Source organism: Oratosquilla oratoria, chromosome 25, assembly GCF_046742065.1.
Source record: "Oratosquilla oratoria isolate Oo_2021 chromosome 25, ASM4674206v1, whole genome shotgun sequence".
NCBI lineage: Eukaryota > Metazoa > Arthropoda > Malacostraca > Stomatopoda > Squillidae > Oratosquilla > Oratosquilla oratoria.
The window spans coordinates 25,783,740-25,805,642 of record NC_134801.1 but is presented as its reverse complement, the minus strand read 5'-3'; the positions used below and the strand labels follow the sequence as shown (position 1 = coordinate 25,805,642).

Sequence of the window (21,903 nt, the reverse complement as noted above, 5' to 3'; positions counted from 1 at the left end):
GCATGGGGGATGGAGAGGGGGGGTCGCCAATTTAATGAAGTGGCCTTGCTGTGAATGTGCTGTGTCTGGCGACACTGCTTCTGACCCAGGGCAGTGGACAAGGTGCAGGGATGACCTGTCATCCAGGAGGTGCTAAGATAAGAGGGAGGGTGGAGGGTTGTGTGTATTCAGGGATGGAATGGGTGGGAATGATTTTATGCCTTTTCCTTTTTGGCTACCTCCCTTGTAAGGGGGAAAATGCCTTGGTATATGTATGTACAATGATACACATCTAATGACCCAATTACTAGCATTCTGGTTGGAGTCCTCCCAGACCCTCTTACTCCAAGACTTTTAGGATAAGTATACAAAGAGCAGGATCCCTAGTCCCATCACTCATTCTCATTAAGTTGCCTTTTATGATGTGCATAGAAAACACTACCACAGAATTCTTTCCACCCAGAGGGTACTGGAAGTGGTGGAGTCACAAATAATAATGGATAGTTTCAATGGAATAGCATAAAGGAGTGACAGCTGTAGTACAAAAATAGCATCATTCCTCTATGAGTAGAGATTTTACTCTGTCATACACAAATGATGTGCATCTCCAGTCTATAGAGGCATCCCAAAACAGTCCCTAAAGCTTTGGTTGCATGTTACCATGAATCAATACCTCAGTACAGGGACTACACATGCAGTACAACGAAAACTATTCACCTGTACAATCCATTCATGTTAAAAAGTGCCGAATTAAATCTTACTTTTTCTGAAGGTTGCTTTACCATCTGCAACAATGGACGTCTCATTATGACAGTTTATGAACTCTATGACAGAATCTGCAGTTGCTTGGTTGATGCGACTGTGCTTCAAAAGAATAGCCATCATCTGTTCAAAGACAGGAAAGACAAGTTATTGTTTTTCCTATCAAATCAATAGACAAGCTAAAAGAGTGTGGAAAGCATTAGTGGATGATGGGAAAATGAGAAGATCAAGGATAAAGTGTTTAGATTTGATGAAGGGGACATTGGATGCAAGAGGAATGTTGGCCAAGCAAGTAAGAGAGTGCAAAGATTGGAGTGAATTGAGATTGGTTGTAAATGGATGATGAAATGATGCAGCTCCGAAAAATGTTCTTTTGTTTGTTCCATATATTTTTCAAGTAGACGAGGAAGGGGTCTGCCACATAATGAAGTGGTAGGGGGTAAAACCACTTCCAGCTGTTGAGCACTGCTGTGAAAGTGCCGTTTTGATGAATTGCTTTTGACTACAACAGTGGGGCAGGGGACAGGACCCTTCATCTCTGTGCTAAGATGGGAACAACAAATGGATTTTTGGGCTTGTGGAGTGGGTGTAGAATGAGTATGCTTTGAATTGGCCATCTTTTTGGTTAGGAAAAGGCCTTTTAGTATATGTATAAATCAATTCCAATATTTGTGGACATAATCTAAAAGGTTACAAAAAATACTTCTCTAATCCTCTCTCTGGACACCACTACCTAGTCCATCAATGCCCTCTCAACCACAATCTCTTCCGACAACCTTCCCATATTTAACCATGCCTGTCACTTCTCAAACACAACATGCCACCAACAACTCCCTTTCTAAACATCCCCAGCATCCTCACTCTATACTGCAGTTCCCACCTGACACCCTCAACCTTCCCACCACTCCATCCATCAGCTCCTCATATCCAACTTAGTATCAAGATCCTCCAATACTACATTTACATTCCTCTCAAAACTCTATACACTTGTTTAATTCAACACAAAGTCTACCTCTTAATTTTTCTCATTACTAAGATCATAAAACTCTCCCATCCCAATTTCACTATCACCCACACCATCCTTGATGACACTTGCCCATACACCCTCCAATCTCAATACTCACCAGCAGAGATACTCCCCTTCCCCCACCCACTCCTCATCTCCAACACTCCCAAATTTTAACCCACCCCTCCCCAACAACAATTCTTCACTTAAAACATATCCACCTGTCTTCTAACAAATGTACCATCAATCTCCTCCTCCCATTCTCATCTGGACCATGAACACATTCAATTAATGACCCAACTGATAGGGTTCTGGTTGGAATCCTCTCAGATCTTCAAATATTGATTCATCAATGGAGAAAAACACAAGAGTGGAGGATCCTTAGTCCCCTCACTCCATCCCATTTAGTTGCCTTTTATGACATTCATGAAAAACTGTGGCAGAATTCTTTTCTCTCACCCAAGAAGAATCTGGAAGAGGTAGAGTCACAGATGGACAGGATCAAAGAAAAAGCATAAAGGAGGGACAGCAGTCATACAAAGTACCATCATTCCTGAGATATTTTAAACTGACATAGACAAATAATATTTTGCCATGGTCAGCAAGGGTACCTCCACAATAGTCCCTAAAGTATTAGCTGCAAGTTACCATGCAGTCAATACACCAGTATGGGGAAAGAAGAAATGGAAGAAATCTCTTCAGGCTGCATCAAAATATAATTCACACATAACCACTCCCTACTCACCCTATCTCCTACCACCTCCCTTCCTTGCATAACAGTACTGTATCATCTATACACAGCCATTCTCCACACACCTCTATCTACTACCTTCCTTCCACAAGAGACATTCCCCTCTTGCTCAAAACCCCTTTGGCAACATCCACCAATCTCATCCTTGGTCATCCCTTCAAGTTCAATCCTTCCACCTCTGCCTGCCACCCCTCTTTTACTAATTATTCTTCATTCATTCTTTCCTGTGTCTAAACCATCCCAATACTTTTTCATCAGCCCTACCTGCAATCCCCTTTTCCACCCCAACTCTCCTCCTCATTTCTCATTCTATCTAACCTAGTAACCCCTACCATACTTCTCAGACATTTCATCTCAAATACATTCAAGTTTTTCCCCTCTACCTCTTTTAAATTCCAAGTCTCTGCCCCATAGAGTGCCATTGATGGCATCAAAGGAAAATTACTGGAATGAATGGAAGACTTCCTGACTTGGAGAAAAATGAGGGTAGTAATTGGAGACAAATTCTCGAATTGGCAAGAAATGATAAGTGGTGTCCCGTAAGGTTTGGTACTGGCTCCAATCATGTTTGCCATATATATAAGTGATACGAATGAAGTGGAGTGATATATGAATTTCTTTGCATATGACGCAAAAATACTAAAGAAAGTAAAAGCAGAGGAGGATTGTGAATCATTACAGATAGTATACATACATATACCAAAAGCTTTTTCCCCCTACATGGGGGGTAGCCAAAAAGAAAGGCATAGAAACCACTCCCACCCATTCCATTTCCTATATATTCCACTCCCCTCCACCCTCCTCCCTCCCTCTTATCTTGGCACCTCCTGGATGATGGGTCATCCCTGCATCCTGTCCACTGCCCTGGGTCAGAAGCAGTGTCACAAGACACAGCACATCTACAGTAAGGCCGCTTCATAAATTTGGCGACCCGCCCTCTCTGTCCCCTCATGCAGAAAAGGAGAAGACGGGGAGAAATCCCTTCAGGCTGCATCAAATTTTTTTCTCATACATACTTCCTCACCCCCCATCTCCCACCCACTCCCCCTCATTGATCACAGCATCATCTATACACAACCGCTCTCCATTCACCACTATCTTCTGTCCTCTCCCGTCCTTCCTCCACAGACATTCCTCTCTTTTGTAATGCCCCTTTCACCCCATCCATCCATCTCATCCTAGGACGCCCCCTCATATTCACTCCTCCCACCTCTGCCTTCCACACTTCTTTTACTAATCTTTCTTCACTCATTCTTTCCATGTGTCCAAACCATCCTAATAACCTTTCATCAACCCTATCTCTCAGTTCCCTTTCCACCCCTGTTCTCCTCACCTCCTCATTTCTCACTCTATCTAGCCTAGTAACCCCTATCACACCTTTGCTTACATAAACATACTGCCTATCTCTTCCCTTTTACTCTCATCTGTACCACACCCACACACGCTAAAATATCCAAACCTTAGGGTTCTGGTTAGAAAACTCCTCCCAGACCCTCTTATGCCTCAACTTCTCGTAGGAATAAAGCTACCGTATTTTTCGGACCATAAGGCGCTTCGTACCATAAGGCCCACCCGTAATTTGCTATTTCCCGTCCTTACATAAGGCGCGCACCTGGTCTTGTCATCGGATAATCATGCATATGTGAGGGCATTCAGAACTGAACATTTTCGTTGTTGAATGAGAAAAATCGGTTGGGATTTAGCAAAATTACAAAAATGATATATTTTTTTTATTTTGGTCAGTGAAATCAGACCACCTCCATGGATGGTCTGCCCTGCCAATACCCCTAAAAAACAACATAAACACGTTACGGGAATTGTGGGGAATAAAACCAACATTAGCAGTTTTATTCCCGGAATTCTCTATTCACTTAAAAACACAAGATTTATTACAAATGACGGTAAATTTTTAGTTTCGACCATGGGCGCAATATAGCAATAGAAAATTAATTATTAATTTTGTAAATTATAATGTATCAACGTAATATGCAATTTTGTGAGCGGAAATAAAAAACAAAAAAGGTGCTAAAACAGATTTCGTAAGTAACTAAGTCGTATCAGATGAATGGTACGCCATATTTGTTATGATAGATGCAGACGTCGAAGAAATGAAAGGATGATAAATTTGTCTAACCTAACCTGTGTTTAATAAATCATTACCTGCAAATTAAATGTCATCCGGCTCGTCCTCATTGTCGTCGTCGTGAGAGATGTTGGCGGGCTTTTGAAAAACCACTCTCTCAGCTTACGGGGTATAAAGTTCTTGCAGCTTCAAGGAATGCATGTATCTCCGCTCCATAACATTCCTTCAAGAAAATGTATCTGGCAAGGTATTGTCGGAAGTACCGAGGCTGTCAATTGACAGATGACAAGATGGAGTCCTGATCCTATGCTACCGACTTCGTTCATTAGCATATTTGCTTGTAGCAAGGTATTTTTCATTTTCATTTCCACCCATAAAATTACATATTACGTTGATACATCTTAATTTACAAAATTAATAAATAATTTTCTATTGCTATATCGCGCCCATGGTCGAAACTATAAAAATACCCAAATGACTACAGTCAGAGTGGAGAGAGACTAGACCAATGCAAAATGGCTGTCTGTGTTGTAGACGCTATCATTTCATAGCCATGATAGTGTGACTGAATGCGGTGGTATGGACTCGAAAACTGTCTAAGTTTTCGCAATTTTCTTGTCAAGATACATGCATCTTGGTTATAACTTGGTTGTAACTTTTGCTAGGCCTATGCACTGTCGCCGTCGGCAGGCTAGCTACGAAACGTGTCAAAATAGTACGTCACTGTCTGAGGTATTTTTTTGCACTGAAGCCATACATAAGGCGCACCTCACGAAAAGGCGCACCACCCGATTTTGGCCGATTTTAAGGATTTTGCCCGCACCTTATGGTCCAAAAAATACGGTACAAAGAGCAGGATACTTAGTCCCATGAAGTCCTCCATCATGTTTTATCCACCTTCTACAATCCAAGTGGGAAGACTCTGGCAGTATTCTTTCTTCCCCAAACCAAATAAGTAATTAATTTTATTTGGCACTGAATAAATATACATGAAGTGCAGATATAGAAAAGAACACATAGTTCGAAATAACAATTATAGTTGCCGAGGATAACACAAAAAAGCATGTAAGCTTATTTCCATTGTGGATGATAAAGAAATAATGGTATAGTTTATCTGTATACCATAAGATTTCTTCGCCCTCAGAATGGAGGTAGCCAGCCAAGGCATGCATGCATGCATCCATCTACCCTCCACCCCTTTGTTTCTCTTTTAAAATATCTCAAACAAAGTCTGTGCAAGTGATATTCCACTCCCAATTGAAGAAGAAAAAGAAGAAAAAGAAAAAGAAGAAAAAGAGGAAGAAAAAGAGGAAGAAAAAGAGGAAGAAAAAGAGGAAGAAAAAGAGGAAGAAAAAGAAGAAAAAGAAGAAGAAAAAGATGATGATGATGATGACGATTTATCACTAATTATTAATTATTATTATTATCATTATTACTATTCCTGTCCTCCATCAACTGCCTGGGTCAGATGCAATGTAGCAAGACACAGAAACTTAACAGGGCCCAACAGCTGAAGCCACATAAATGAACCTTTGTCTACATGGTGCCTCTGCCCCCTTTTAAGTATATGACAATGATAATAACAATGATATTATAGCAACAGCCTCTGGGTGAATCCTTAAGTCACTAAGAGAGGATATATTGCATTATTTAAGGAGTTTTGTCTGGAACATTGTACTACAAGGAGTTTTGTCCTTTTAGTGGGGTTTGCATCTGGGGCAATTAGAATTTGTGGCTAAGCCTATTGTTTCAATGCTGGATGGTGGCCTGAACACAAGTAAGCCAGTGTAGTTACCCCCAAATTCTGTGAACTAGTTTGATCGTGTTTTGTGTGTTTATTATTACTCAGGGTGAAAGAGAACAAGTAATACAGCAGTGACTTTATATTTCATAACACGAGTAGTGTATGCATCATAGATTAGGTATCCATTGCTGCGCACATGAATGCGACTCGTATTGAAGTAGTTACGGAATTGTTTCTACTCTTAATAGCCTTGTTTCAATATTAGATATTAGAGAGGAAAACAAGAGAGGGGAAAAGAAATAGTATTTTGTATTAGTCTACAGCTGAAAACAATTATCTAACTGTTTGGCAACAAAGCAATGGGAGAAGCAGTCAAACTGGTGGTGATGGAAAAGATGCACATGGAACTTGACAGGAATATTATAGCTCTCAAGACTGTGTGCTAAAACAGAATACAAAATGTGGAGTTGTTTAACCAATTTATTCAAAGAACACAATGGATATTTCTATTGGTCCATGCATTAATTTGAAACCGAGGGTTATGCAAAGAGGTTTTGGGGGTTTAGAGGAATGGCCACGAAGATAAGAGGAGATTTATTACATATATGCATATACCAAGGGCCTCTTCCCCCTTACAAGGGAGGTAGGTAGCCAAAGTCAAAGGCATAATCCACTCCCACCCATTTCATCCCCACATATTCCACCCCCATTCACCACCCATCCCTCTCTTCTTGGCTTTTAGATGATGAGTCATCCCTGCATCTCACCCTCTTCCCTGGGTCAGAAGCAATGTAGCAAAACAAAGCACATCCACAGCAAGGCTGCTTCACTTAATCAGTGACCTTATGCAGAAAGAGAGAGGATGGGGAGAAATTCCTTCAGGCTGCATCAAAATATTCACACACACTCCCTCATCCCCCATCCCCTTCCATGCATTACAGCATCATCCATACACAACTATTCTCTGCTCACTCCTATCTTTTCTCTTCCTTCCTCAACAGACATTCTCCTCTTTCCCAATGCCTCTTTTACCCCATCCATCCATCTCATCCCTATGTTCACTCCCTCTACCTTTGCCTTCCACACCTCTTTTACTAATCTTTCTTCACTTATTCTTTCCATATGTCCAAACTATCCCAATACTCTTTCATCCACCCTATCTCCCAACTCCCTTTCCACTCCCCCACTCTCCTCCTCACCACCTTGTTTCTCACTCTATCCAGCCTAGTAACCCCCACCATACTTCTCGGGCATTTCATCTTGAACACATTTAAACTTTTCCTTTCTTATGTTCCATGTTTCTGCCCCATACAGTGCTGTCAGCACAATCACTCCTTCATACAATCTCCTCTTAGCATCCATTCCCAAATGTCTATTTTTCATTACACTTTTTAATCCCCCAAGGTATTTATTCACTTCTCTCAATCTACATTTACTTCCACCTCCATTCCTCCATCAATACATTACAATTAAAATATATATATATATATATATATATTATCAACTTTCATGGAGTGTGTACTATATAACTACATACTAAACCAGGGCCATATAAAGTGCAAATTTAACTGGAGTCCAAGTCTGAGTCAGTATATTTTTACCAACAAACTCTAGCAATTCCATAATTGCTTCCAACTCTGACTCCATAACTACAACCCCAACTCCACAGCCCTGCATATAGATGCACAAATACTTGAAATAGTTCAGGATGTCATATAGCCCAACCTCAAACAATACACAAGTTCAAATCTAAATATGAGAATTGGGAATCAAGGATATAGATTAATTTGGAACTGTACATGAATTTGAGGCTAATTATGATAAAAAATGAGAGAATAGAAGACAGGATCCAACAAGCATTGCTCCTTTCTTGTATACTACAGTTAGGTAAATACAACTAGGTACATACAACTAGTTACACACTAGGTAAACACATCCACTAACCTCAGTGATGGTAACAACAGCAATGACGTTGATTCCTAAAGCATGTAAATTTGCTGGCCCACCTTGCTCTCGATCAAGGAACACAACTGCATCCGTTACATCTAACTCCAACTCTTGAAGTGTCTAAAAATAATAAAAAAATATTTAAAATCAAAGTAAAAACAGGTTTTAAATTAAAATACATATATATATATCAAGGGCTTTCTCCCCCTTAAATGGGAGGTAGCCAAAAACAAAGGAATAAAATCCACTCCCATCCATTCCATCCCCACGTACTCCACTCCCATTTGCCCCCCTCCCTCCCTCTTATCTTGGCTCTTCCTGGATGACAAGTCATCCCTGCATCTCGCCCAATGCCCTGGGTCAGAAGCAATGTAGCAAGACAAAGCACATCCACAGCAAGGCCACTTCATTTAATCGGCAACCCCCCTTTCCATCACCTCATGCAGAAAGAGAGAGGATGGGGAGAAATCACTTCGGGCGGCATCAAAATATCATGCACACACACACTCCCTCAACCCCCATTCCCTGCCCACTTCCTTCCATGCATCATAGTCATCCATACACATCCATTCTCCACTCACCCCTATCTTCTGTCTTTTCCCTTCCTTCCTCAACAGACATTCCCTTCATTCACACACACACACTCCCTCAACCCCCATCCCCTACCCACTTCCATGCATCCATACACAACCATTCTCCACTCACCCGTATCTTCTGTCATTTACCTTCCTTCCTCAACAGACATTCCCCTCTATCCCAATGCCCTTTTACCCTATCCCTCCATCTCATCCTTGGTTGCCCCCTTATGTTCACTACCTCTACCTTTGCCTTCCACACCTCTTTCACTAATCTTTCTTCACTCATTCTTTCCATGTATGAAAACCATTCCAATACTCTTTCAACCCTATTGCCCAACTCCCTTTCCACCCCCATTCTCTTCCTCACCTCCTTGTTTCTCACTCTATCTAGCCTAGTAACCCCCACCATACTTCTCAGGCATTTCATCTCAAACACATTGAAACTCTTCCTTTCTTATGTTCCGTGTTTCTGCCCCATACAGTGCTGTCGGCACAATCACTCCCTCATACAATCTCCTCTTAGAATCTATTCACAAATGTCTATTTTTCATTACACTTTTTAATCTCCCAAGGCATTTACTCTCCTCTCTCAATCTACATTCTACCTTCACCTCCATTTCTCCCTTTCCTGACACATTCACACCCAAGTATTTAAAGTTATCCACTTCCTCCAGCCTCTCTTCCTTAATACTCACTTCCAATTTGTTGCCATCCTCTCCTCTTGTACATCTAATCACTTTACTTTTACATACATATACCAAGGCTTTTTCCCCCTTACAAGGGGGGTAGCCAAAAAGGAAAAGGCATAAAATCATTTCCACCCATTCCATCCCTGAATACACTCCACACCCCTCCACCCTCCCTCTTATCTGAGCACCATATTCATCTTCAACTTTCTTATTTTGTACACCTTCCCAAACTATCACTAACTTAATTCCTCTGATCCTGCTACAAGCACATCTACAGACCATTTAAATCATGAAAATAGGCTCCTCAAAGTCAAAGATCACCTTGACATGAGAGGCACACATAAACTTGCCACAGCCTCCACAAACACAGACATCCACTACACTATATAGCAGAACACTCACATATACCAAGAAACATGAAATCACCCAAATACCTATATCACACAGAAATAATCTCTTTTCTTCCTCCACAACCACCAGACACCAGCCTCCAGAGGTATATCCATAATCATATCGTGCACTCCATCATCAAACTGAAAGACAGTATATTGTAGCATGCCAGACCCAATGATATCCATCTCTCTGAATCCACTTTCTACCAAAAGGATATATTCCACCTGTCAAGACTGTGGTGTGGCCACCATCCAGCCCTTCTAAGCTACCAGAAGAGGCTGGATGACTTTAACTGTCCAGGATGCAGCACTTCACCCCATACTATACAACACATTATAGAGGACTGCACTGTACACAATCACACCTGCCAACAACACAATTTACACTCTATAAAGGATTTGAAGGAAAACCCAGTTCCAGCCATGGCATTCCTCAGAGAGATGGGACTGCTGAGCCAGACAGTCTAGAGAACAGCAAGCACAACAACAACAAACTACTGCATGCCATTCTCCCCAACATCCTTCACTCTGAATCATCTCTCTCCCTAGAGGAACAAAGTCCACTTGGCCAAGCTACAGCAAGGCTACCATCCATCCTTTCTTGGGGAGACGGGACTGCTCGGACAGACAGTCTAGGGAACGACGACAACAACAACAAATCCATCCTTTCTAAATTCCCAGAGACAGATGACTGAATGCATTGTAGATAATTGTCCAGGATGTAACATTTCACACATACTATTCAACATATTATGGAAAACATTGTGCACAATTATGCATGCCAACAACACAACATATATACTATGACAGACTTATGGGAGAGCCTCATTCCATCCAGGGCATTCCTCAGGGAGACTGAACTGCTCCACCAGAGTCTAGGGAACGTCATCCTCATCATCCTTATAAGGCAGGTAGCCAGCCAAGGCATGCACCCCCTCTCCATTAATGTTGATGGTTTACTCTTGGCCAGGTTGGAGAAATGACTACTTGAGGATAAACAAGCCTGATATTTTGTGTTTAGTGGAGACTAAACTCCCCAGAAATGTTTGTCTACAGTTGGGGAACAATATATACACCTCCTGGAGAAGAGACAGAAGATAAAACAGATGGAGGGATAATGATTGTGGTGAGAAGTGACAAAGGTGGAAGGGAAGAAACAAATCTGAGTAAAGGTAAGGCTGAAGCAATCAACCTAAAAATTAGAACCAAAAGGCAGAACTGAAGAGAGTTCGTGGTTGCTTATATCCCCCCCCCCCCCCCCCGGACAAGAGCTTGGAATGAAGTTGAATATCATGAAATGTTATTGGACACAACTCTTAGAATATATATATATATATATATATATATATATATATATATATATATATATATATATATATATATATATATATATATATACACACACATATATACATACAAAGTTTGTGGTGACCTATGTGCCTCCAAAAACAAGCGCTTGGAAAGAAGACGAACATACAAAAATGCTAGATGATACAAGAAAATCACTAAATGAGATACTAATGGGTAAGGGTAATCTGGTAATTATGGGGGACTTCAATTGCAAAGAAATTTGTTGGGACAGCATGACAGTGCAAGGAGGAGATGACTCGTGGGGCAATGTACTGCTAGATATGACCATGGAGTACTCAGTACACAATGACCCAATGGGTCCGTGAAAACACAAGGTACAGAAATAATGAAGAGCCATCAAAACTAGATCTAATATTTACAACAGAACCTGAAATAGTGCATAAAGTCCAGTACGAGACACCAATTGGAAAGAGTGACCATGTACTCATCGAAACTGTACTAAAGGAAGAAATAGACATAGAGAGGAACGAAAAGCATAGGAAAGGAAGACTGATGTACAACAAAACAGACTTTACAAAACTAAAGACATTCTTCCGGAATGCAAACTGGGAAAAATTTTACAGGGAAGAAACAGCAGAGGAAGAGAAATGGAATATATTGATGGAAAACTACAATGAAGGTGTAAACAGGCATGTACCAAGACAAAAGCGAGAGAGAGAGTACATTAAATGTTGGTTCAACAAAAGATGCAGTGAGGCAAAAGACAGAAGGGACAAAGCTTGGAAAAAGTGGAGAAAAGACAAAAAACAAAGCAAATGGCAAATTTATGTTAACTGTAGAAATGAGTATGTTAATGTGAGAAGAGAGGAGAAAAGGAACCATGAGAAGGATATTATAGACAAATGCAAAGAGCAACCCAAACTATTCTATCGGTATGTGAATGGTAAACTTAAAAACAAACAGGAAATGAAGAAAATATGCCAAGGAAACATAGAATACACAGAAGATTTAGAGATGGCCGAAGTCATGAACAATCACTTTAAATCTGTTTTCACCAGAGAGAAAATACCAAATTGTGACATAGATAAAAACAAGAAATCTCCCCTCATGAATGAGTTTACAGCATCACTAAAGGAAATATCAGAACATCTATCAAGGCTGGATGTCAGAAAATCACATGGCCCGGATGGTATTGCAAATTGGATTCTAAAGGAGTGCAAAGAAGAACTAACAGACAAAATACACATCTTAATAAACAGCTCACTCAAAGAAGGAAAGATACCCGAGGACTGGAAAAACGCTAACATTGTACCAATATACAAAGGAGGAAACAAGGAAGAACCCACCAACTATAGGCCAGTATCACTAACAAGCACCATAGCCAAAATTTGTGAGAAAATAATCAAGAATAGATGGGTAAAACATCTGGAAGACAATGACATATTAAACCCAAGACAATTCGGATTCAGACAAGGAAGATCATGCTCCACAAACTTAATATGCTTTTACTCAAGACTAATAGACATAGTGCAAGAAAGAAATGGATGGGCTGATTGTGCATTCCTAGACTTGCAAAAAGCCTTTGACAAAGTACCACACAGAAAACTACTAAAAAAACTAGAACACATAGGAGGAATACAAGGAAACCTACTAAAATGGATAGAGGACTTTCTGACTGGTAGAAAGATGAGAGTAGTGCTCAGAGAAAAATATTCAGATTGGAAAGAGGTGATCAGTGGAGTACCGCAAGGATCTGTGCTGGCACCAATAATGTTTGCTATCTATATGAATGACATGGATGAGGACGTGAACTGCTACATGAGCTTCTTTGCTGATGACGCCAAACTGCTAAGGAAAATAGAAACTGATGAGGACTGTGAAGCACTGCAAGAAGACCTAAATAGGGTATGGAACTGGAGTCAGAAATGGGAAGTGGACTTTAATACTAAGAAGTGTAGCATAATGGAGTTTGGAAAAAGCAAAAACAGAATATCAGGAAAATATACAATTGGAACCAAAGAAGTAAAGAAAGTAGGATCCGAAAAAGATTTGGGAGTAATCATCACGAACGACTTGTCCTATGATATACAGATTAACAAAATTGTCGGGGAGACTTACAACTTGCTAAGATCAATAAAAGTGGCGTTTACATACTTGGACGAAGACATGATGAAAAAAATATTGGTTACATTGATAAGGCCTAGATTAGAGTATGCAGTGACATTGTGGTCCCCCAGTACCAAAAAGAATATAAAGAAAATAGAAAGAATCCAAAGAGCAGCTACAAAAATGGCACCTGCACTTGCAAACCTATCATACGAGGAGAGATTGGCTAAACTGGAGTTACCGACACTGGAGCAAAGAAGAGAGAGAGGTGACCTATTGACCATCTACAGAATCATGAGAGGCACAGAGGTACTCGATAGAGAGAACTTACTTAACTGGGACAAAAGAAACACAAGAGGACATGGAAAGAAAATCAAAAAACATAGCTATAGAAGAGAACTGAAGAAAAACAGTTTTCCTCATAGAGTTTTGGACACTTGGAACAAACTGGACAATGAAATAGTATGCGCAAAAACCATTCATGAGTTTAAAAACAAACTAGACACTGCGAGATACATAGGCGGGACATCACGAGCATAGCTCCCCTTCCCGCAAAATACAACTAGGTAAAATACATACATACATATACCAAGGCTTTTTCCCCCTTAAAAGGGAGGTAGCCAAAAAGGAAAAGGCATAAAATCATTCCCACCCATTCCATCCCTGAATACACTCCACACCCCTCCACCCTCCCTCTTATCTTAGCACCTCCTAGATGACGGGTCATCCCTGCATCTTGTCCACTGCCCTGGGTCAGAAGCAGTGTCGCAAGACACAGCACATCCACAGCAAGGACGCTTCATTAAATCGGCAACCCCCCTCTCCATCACCCCATGCACAAAAGGAGAGGACGGGGAGAAATCCCTTCCGGCTGCGTCAAATTTTGCTCACACATACTACCTCACCCCCCATTCCACCTCATGCATCACAACATCATCCATATGCAACCACGCTCCATTCACCCGTCTTCTGTCCTCTCCCGTCCTTCCTCAACAGACATTCCCCTCTTCCCCAAAGCCCCCTTCACCCCATCCATCCACCTCAACCTAGGACGTCCCTTCATGTTCACTCCCTCCACATCTGCCTTCCATACCTTTTTTACTAGTCTTTATTCACTCATTCTTCCCATGTGTCCAAACCATCCTAATACTCTTTCATCAACCCTATCTCCCAACTCCATTTCTACCCCCGTTCTTCTCCTCAATTCTCACTCTATCTAGCCTAGTAACCCCCATCATACTTCTCAGACACCTCATCTCAAACACATTCAAACTCCTTCTCTCTTCCTCTCTTATGTTCCATGTTTCTGCTCCATACAGTGCTGTTGGCACAATCATTCCTTCATACAGTCTCCTCTTAGCATCCATTCCTAAATGTCTATTCCTCATTACACTCCTTAATCCACCAAGGCATTTACTCACTTCTCTCAATCTACATTCTACCTCCACCTTCACTCCACCTTTTCCTGTCAGATTTGCACCCAAGTATCTAAAACTATCCACTTCTTCCAGTCGCTCTCCCTTAACCACTTCACTCCAGGCCAAAATCTCGTGGGCAGCATTAGCTGCCAGACGTACGATGTTGCGTCATAATACTCGCACCATAAAAAATAGTCAATGCTCATATCGATCGTTCTCTCTTTCACCCATGAATTTTGATAACCATAGAAAATGTGATGAAGCCAGTTTAGAGAGTATGTCAGTTACACAGGGACAACTACAATAAATATAATCAAGATGCCGATGTGGCAGCCTCGCGTATCCACTTGCTCCTCATGCCGCCTACGTAGGCGGCACCGTATGGAAGAGGTTAATGCTCACTTCCAGTCTACTGCCACTTTCACCCCTTGTACATCACATCACCTTACTTTTACCCACATTTATCTTTAGCTTTCTTCTATCACATACTCTCCCAAACTCTGTCACCAACTTCCTCAGTCCCTCCCCCGATCCTGCCACAAGCGCAGTGTTGTCAGCAAACAACAGCTGGCTCACTTCCCACTTTTCTCCATTTTCTTTAACCATCTCCAATCCCTGACCCACCACCCTTGCATTTACCTCTCGCACTACCTCATCCATGTAAAAGTTGAACAGCCAGGGTGACATAACGCATCCTTGACGAAGTCCCACCTTTACCTCGAACCACTTACTCTCTCCATTTCTAATCCTGACACAAGCTCTACTACTCTCATAAAAACTCTTGACAGCTCCGAGAAGCTTTCCTCATATCCCATATATCTGCATAACCTCCCACAGTGCCTTTCTGTCTACCCTATCGTAAGCCTTTTCCAGATCCATAAAAGCCAAAAAAACATCCTTCCCATTTCCTATGGCTTTCTCACATATTTGTCTTACCACAAAGATCTGATCTACACAACCTCTACCCGTCCTAAATCCACACTGTTCCTCACCAATTACTCCCTCTGTTCCTCTCCTAATCCTCTCAATCAGGATCCTCCCATAAGCCTTCCCAACTACACTTAACAAGCTAATCCCTCTGAAACTACTACATTCACACTTGTCCCCTTTTCCCTTGTAAAGTGGAACTATACAGGCATTCCTCCAGTCCTCTGGCACTCTACCCACTCTCCAGCAAACATTAAATAACCTCACCAGCCAGTCCACCATCACTGTACCTCCTTTTTTTAGACATTCTACATGGCATCCATCCAGACCAGGTGCCTTACCTGCTTTCATCATCTTAACAACTGCCTCGACTTCATCCTTCCTTATTTCTCCTCCATTTTCCTCACTCATCACTCTCATTTTCTTCGCATTTCCCACTGCAACTATCTTTCCCTCCCTATCCTCCTTCACATTTAGCAACTCCCTAAAATATTCTGCCCTTCTTCCCCTTACTGCCTTCTCTTCCATTATCATCTCTCCATCTGCACCTTTTACCTTTTCTTCTCTACTTGATTCGCCTCCTCTTCCTCTCTTAATTTCTTTCCAAAACATCTTTTCATTACTTTCAAAAATTTTCTGTCATACTCTTACCCCACTTCACATCTGCTCTCCTCTTTGCCTCCTTTACCTTTTACTTTACTTCTCTTTTCTTTTCTTTGTACCTCTCATATGACTCCCTCGTCCTATTTTGTAACCAATCTGTGAAAGCTCGCTTCTTCTCTTCTACAACCTTCTTTGTTTCCTCATCCCACCATTCACTACCCTTCCTTCTATTTCCTCCTGTCCTTCTTGTTCCACACACCATCCTTGCACACTTTGTGACTCCCTCCTTGAACCATCCCCATTCCTCCTCCACACCTAGCTCTACTCTATCCTTCACTCCCTCCCACTCCTCCTTCAGCTTCTTCTTGTACTCCTTCTCCTTTTCCTTTTCATTTAAAGAGTTCACTCTAAGCACCTCCCTACCTTTTGTCCCTTTCCTCTTTCTCCATCTATCCTCCACTCTCAACTTACCTTCCACCAAAAAATTATCTGATATTTCCCCACCCTCCCCCCTTAGCACATGTACATCCTTAACTCTTCCTATCATAGTCCTATTTACCACTACATAATCCATCAACGCTCTATCTACCACCCTTCCATCCACCACCCTCTCCCATGTGTACTTATGCTTGACTTTCTTCCGAAACACTGTATTTGCTATCATCAACTCTCTAGACACATTTCCACCATCAACTCTCCACTACGATTCTTTCCTGGAACTCCACATTTCCCAACCACTCCATCAATTGGATCATTTCCTACTCTAGCATTAAGGTCTCCCAGTACTATTACATTTACACTTCTCCCTAAACCCTCTATGCACTCATTTAAATCTATCCAAAAGGCCTCCCTTTCTTCTACACTCTTCTCACTGCCAGGCCCATATGCACTTACAAAAACCCACATCTCCTTTCCCAGTTTCACCTTCATCCACATTATCCTTGAGGAAACCTCCTTCCACTCCACTACACGTTTACCTATCTCTTCACTTGCTAATATAGCCACCCCTTCCCTCCCTCGCCCTCTCTTCACTCCTGATAACCTCCCACTTACACTCCCAAACTTACAATCGCCCTTCCCTTTCAGCTTAGTTTCACTCAAAGCCAACACATCCATCTTTCTTCTCACAAACATACTACCTATCTCTTCCCATTTACTCTCATCTGTACCACATCCACGCACATTAAAAGACCCAAACCTTAGGGTGCTGGTCCGAGAACTTCCAGACCCTCATATGCCTTTGCTTTTACTTTTAGCAGAGCTGGGACTACCGATTGACATTCGGTAGTCGGTAGATCAGTACTACCGGCGGTAGATTTCTGCTACCGATACCGATCATTCGGTATTTTGAAGAAACTACCGAATACCGCTACCGATTGCATGATTGGCAGTCAATCGGTATCGGTAGATTGAAAAAGTGAGCGCGGGACTTTTTTGTTAAGACTTAAGAGAAGACGACCCCGGCAAAATGAAACGGACAAGTTTCAACACGTTCGAGCACATCTATGGGAAGCAGTTAGCAGGAAATTCCAGGAATTACTTTGACGTCATCACGCTTAGCCAGTCACCGGCCGTTCTGGGCGTTCTCAGCCAATCAGAGGCCGCCACGACCTTGCAGATTCTTGCTCCCACCAAAAGTTTTGGCGGGAGCCCCACTCTCGTTTGGCCTGCCAACGCGAGTACACCTACACTCTAGCTCCTACGCTCTCGACCACGTGCTCAGCCTCATCGCCTAGTGTTTTAATCAAATGTTTAAAAGTTAATAAATAATGCTGTATTGTCTAGTTTGTTTAAATTTAACTTTTTTCAGTTTGATGTTTATTTTTTGAGAGAGAAATTCATTTATTAAATAAGTTATGTATTTTTGAACATAAATAATGTATTAAAAGACTCTAATTTACATCTATTCTTAAGTTAACCTAAATAAGAGAGAAATAACTTAAAAAGTGTGTTATGGGCCTTTAAAAGCATTTCTTTATTATATATAGAGCTTTTTTAATCTACCAATACCGAATCTACCGAATACCGCCTTCAGTCGGTAGATTTCTGAAAATCTACCGATCTACCGATACCGATTGGACGCGGCTCGCTACCAACTACCGATACCGGTGGTAGATTTTTTCCACAGAATCCCAGCTCTGACTTTTAGGAATGTGCCCTGTGGGGCTACAAGGAGAAGGATGCCTAGTCCCAATCCCCGTCCCTTTCTTCTCGCCTCTTACGATCCAAGTGGGAATACTTGGTGGCAGTATTCTTTTCCCCCACCACAGGGAATACATGTAACAACCGAATTTCAGCTGGAGGATGAGGAACAAGAGCCAAGCAATGAATCACACAGGCAAAGGAGATTGAGTTTTAGGAAAGCAGATTACTTAGGGTTAAAAAAATTCTTTGAAGAAGCAAACTGGGAGGAATTCATGAATACCACAGGATTAAGGAGGAAATGGGAAATCTTTACTTTGAATTCAATTACTGGGACCTGCTGCAGGCTTTGTAGCATTGGTTCTCAATAGTCCTAGCCAGGTGGGAAGGTGACCCAACATTGGCTTAACAAACCCAGCGGTATGCTGCAACTGACAGGGTTTGCCCTACCAGGGGCTTCTCACTTACCACTTCATGGTAGTGGGATGTCGAGTTTGAGTAGAGTGAAGAAGCTGAAACAGGACTGGTTTAACAAAAGGTGCAGGATTACAAATACAGCCAGGGACATTGCTTGGGCAGGCAAATTGGAGGAAGAGAAGAAGCAGTAAAACAAAATGAAGCTTATAAACAAGCTAGGAATGACTATAGAAGAATTCAAAGGGAGGAAAAAAACAATTTTGAGAGAGGTGTAGTAGATAAGTGCAAATACAGTATGAACAAAAACTGTTACAGATTTGTAAATGGTAAATTGAGACACTGATGCATAACTTCCAAGTAAATCATGAGTTATGAGATCTTTGAGGAGGCCTCAGCTCAGGCAGAAATAATTAAAATTTTCCAGTCTTCACAAAAATTTAATTTTTGGTGGAAAACAAAGGGAGCAAAAATTCAGGTTTAGAAGATATAAATGTAGAAGTGAAGTAAGTGCTCAACCTTTTAGGATCATTGGATGTGACAAAAGTTTCAGGACCTGACAAGATCTCAAACAGGATAATCAAAGAATATAGGGAACAACTAGCAGACAATATTCACAGTCATATTATGTATTCATTGAAAGAACACATAATGCCATTTGATTGGTAAAGGGCAAATGTGGTACCATCACACAAAGGTGGAATAAGAAGACACCACAATACTAAAATTATATGAAAAGATTGTGAAATATTGATGCTTCAAATATCTTTAAGAGATGAATATCATGACAGTCACTTTGGCTTCAGATATGGAAGATTGTGTATGTCAAACCTTTCAAGCTTTTACTAGAATGACTGATGTGCTGCAAGAGAGAGAGGCATGTGGACTGTGTGTACCATTGACCTAGAGGAAGCTTTTGATAAAGTACATCACATTCAACTTGTGTGGAAATTGGAGCATGTTGGAGAACTGAGAGTCAAACTAATAGAATGGATGAAAGAATCTTTGAAAGGAGGATACATGAGAATAGTAGTATAGGACAAGATGTCAAGATGGAGAACGGTAATAACCAGAGTTCCACAAGATTCAGCGTTTGTACCAATAACGTGTCTATGTCAATGACATAAAAGGTACAAGCTTTGCCAACACGTTTGCAGATGATGCAAAAATCATGAACAGAATGAAAAATGAGATTTTAAGACTACTGCCAAAAGATCTACACTATTTTTTATGGAGAAAAGAGTACTGAAATAGGTACTGAAATGTGCAAATGTGGCAAAAGACCATCAAACTATTCTTCAAGAGAAGATTTCATTACAAAAGCAAGAGAATGATTTGAGACTGTTGATAAAAGACAACCTGTCACCTGACAGACATATCAGCATGATTGTGGAAAAGACATATAGACTACTGCTGTTGATTAAAGTGGCTCTTCACTGTATGGATGAAGGGATGAAAAAAGTCATTGACACCTTGATCCTTCCAAGACTGAAATATGCATCAGTGGTATGATCCCCACAGTATGAAGGATATAAGTAAAATAGAGAGAATACATGGGGCAGCAACCAATCTGGTCCCCAGCCTGGCAGATAAACCATACAAGGAAAGACTAAAAGCACTTGATCTACCAACTTAGAAAGATTGAAGAAAAAAAGTGATATAATTACAATATTCAGGTCACTTACAGGGACAGATTGCATTGACATCTCTTTATTAAGGATGGAAGGGCGATCATGGGAACAAATTAAGAAAAACCACATCTAAAGGACATGAAGAAATGCATTTTCCATATACATGCATAAATACTTTGCATAGCTTGGAAGGTGATATAGGCCAAGCTCGAACAACCCATGAATTCAAATATTAACATGACAATGGGAAATCAAGGATATAGATTCAGTTGGAACTTCATATGAATTTGAGGCTAGGTATGATAAACTGGCAGAGATGGGACCCAACAAGCTTTGCTCCTTTCCTGTATACTACAATTAGGAAAATACTCATTCAACTCTCCTCAGTCACCCAATTGTTTCCCTTTCATCTTAGCTCCTCTTGAATGAAGGGTCATTCCTGTTTCCTGCTCATTGACCAGGTCATAAACAATGTAGCAAGAAACAGTCTACTACAACAAAAGCAAACTAGACACTGCGAGTTACTAAGGCGGGACACCACGAACATAGCTCCCCTTCCCACAAAATACAACTACGTAAATACAGCCAGCCACTTCATTTACACAGTGGCCCTCCCTCATCTCTTCATACAAAAATAAAGAATGTGAGGAGAAATTCCTTCAGACACCACAAGCATTGCTCCTTTCTTGCACACTACAATTAAGTAAATACATACATGTACACACACTATTATATACATACACATATGAACTTACAAAACAAAGACTTACCAACATACAACAGTAAATATAGTCACATGCAAAGAATGTAACTATCAAGTTCACATACCAGAACAGTTTCATATACTGAAGCTCCAGATACAACGACATCTTCAATCATCAGGCACTTTTCTCCTGCTTTGTATATTCCTTCCACCATCTTCTTAGTCCCATAACTCTTCTTTTCCTTTCTTCTTACCAACATTGGCAAATCCTTTGGAAAAATAAATCATGTAGGCCACATTCAAAAACAATAACTTCAACAATAACATGACTCTGACTAAGCAAAATAAATGGAAAATTTATTAGAGGACACTTTTCACACACAACAAAGCCGATTGAAAGGAAATTTAGAAGTGATTAGGTAAATATTCCAGTCCTCTACCCTTAGGTGCACATTAAACAACCTCACTAGCCAATCCACAATAACAGCTCTTCTCTTTGTCAGACACTCAGCATGACACCCATCCAACCAAGGTACCTATCCAGCTTTCATTACTTTCAATGCTCTTTATGTCTCATCTTTTCCTATAGCCTCCTTATATTCTTTTCCCATCACAGTAATTATCATGGCACCTCTCCCTGTCACAATCGCTCCCCTAACCTCCTCCATAATCAGCAATTATCTAAAATACTTTCTCCATTCTTCCAGTTACTGCCTT

At 41.0% G+C, this 21,903-nt stretch overlaps 1 protein-coding gene across 1 annotated transcript in view; it reads right to left on the bottom strand.

The window, feature by feature from the left end:
- Positions 1-21,903, bottom strand: part of LOC143038875 (uridine 5'-monophosphate synthase-like) — a gene marked incomplete at its 5' end in the record, with an annotated part of 77,922 nt that overhangs the window by 49,269 nt on the left and 6,750 nt on the right. The window contains 3 exon segments of the mRNA XM_076208540.1: positions 741-864; positions 8,270-8,392; positions 21,312-21,455. Coding sequence (XP_076064655.1) covers positions 741-864; positions 8,270-8,392; positions 21,312-21,455 — 391 coding nt within the window.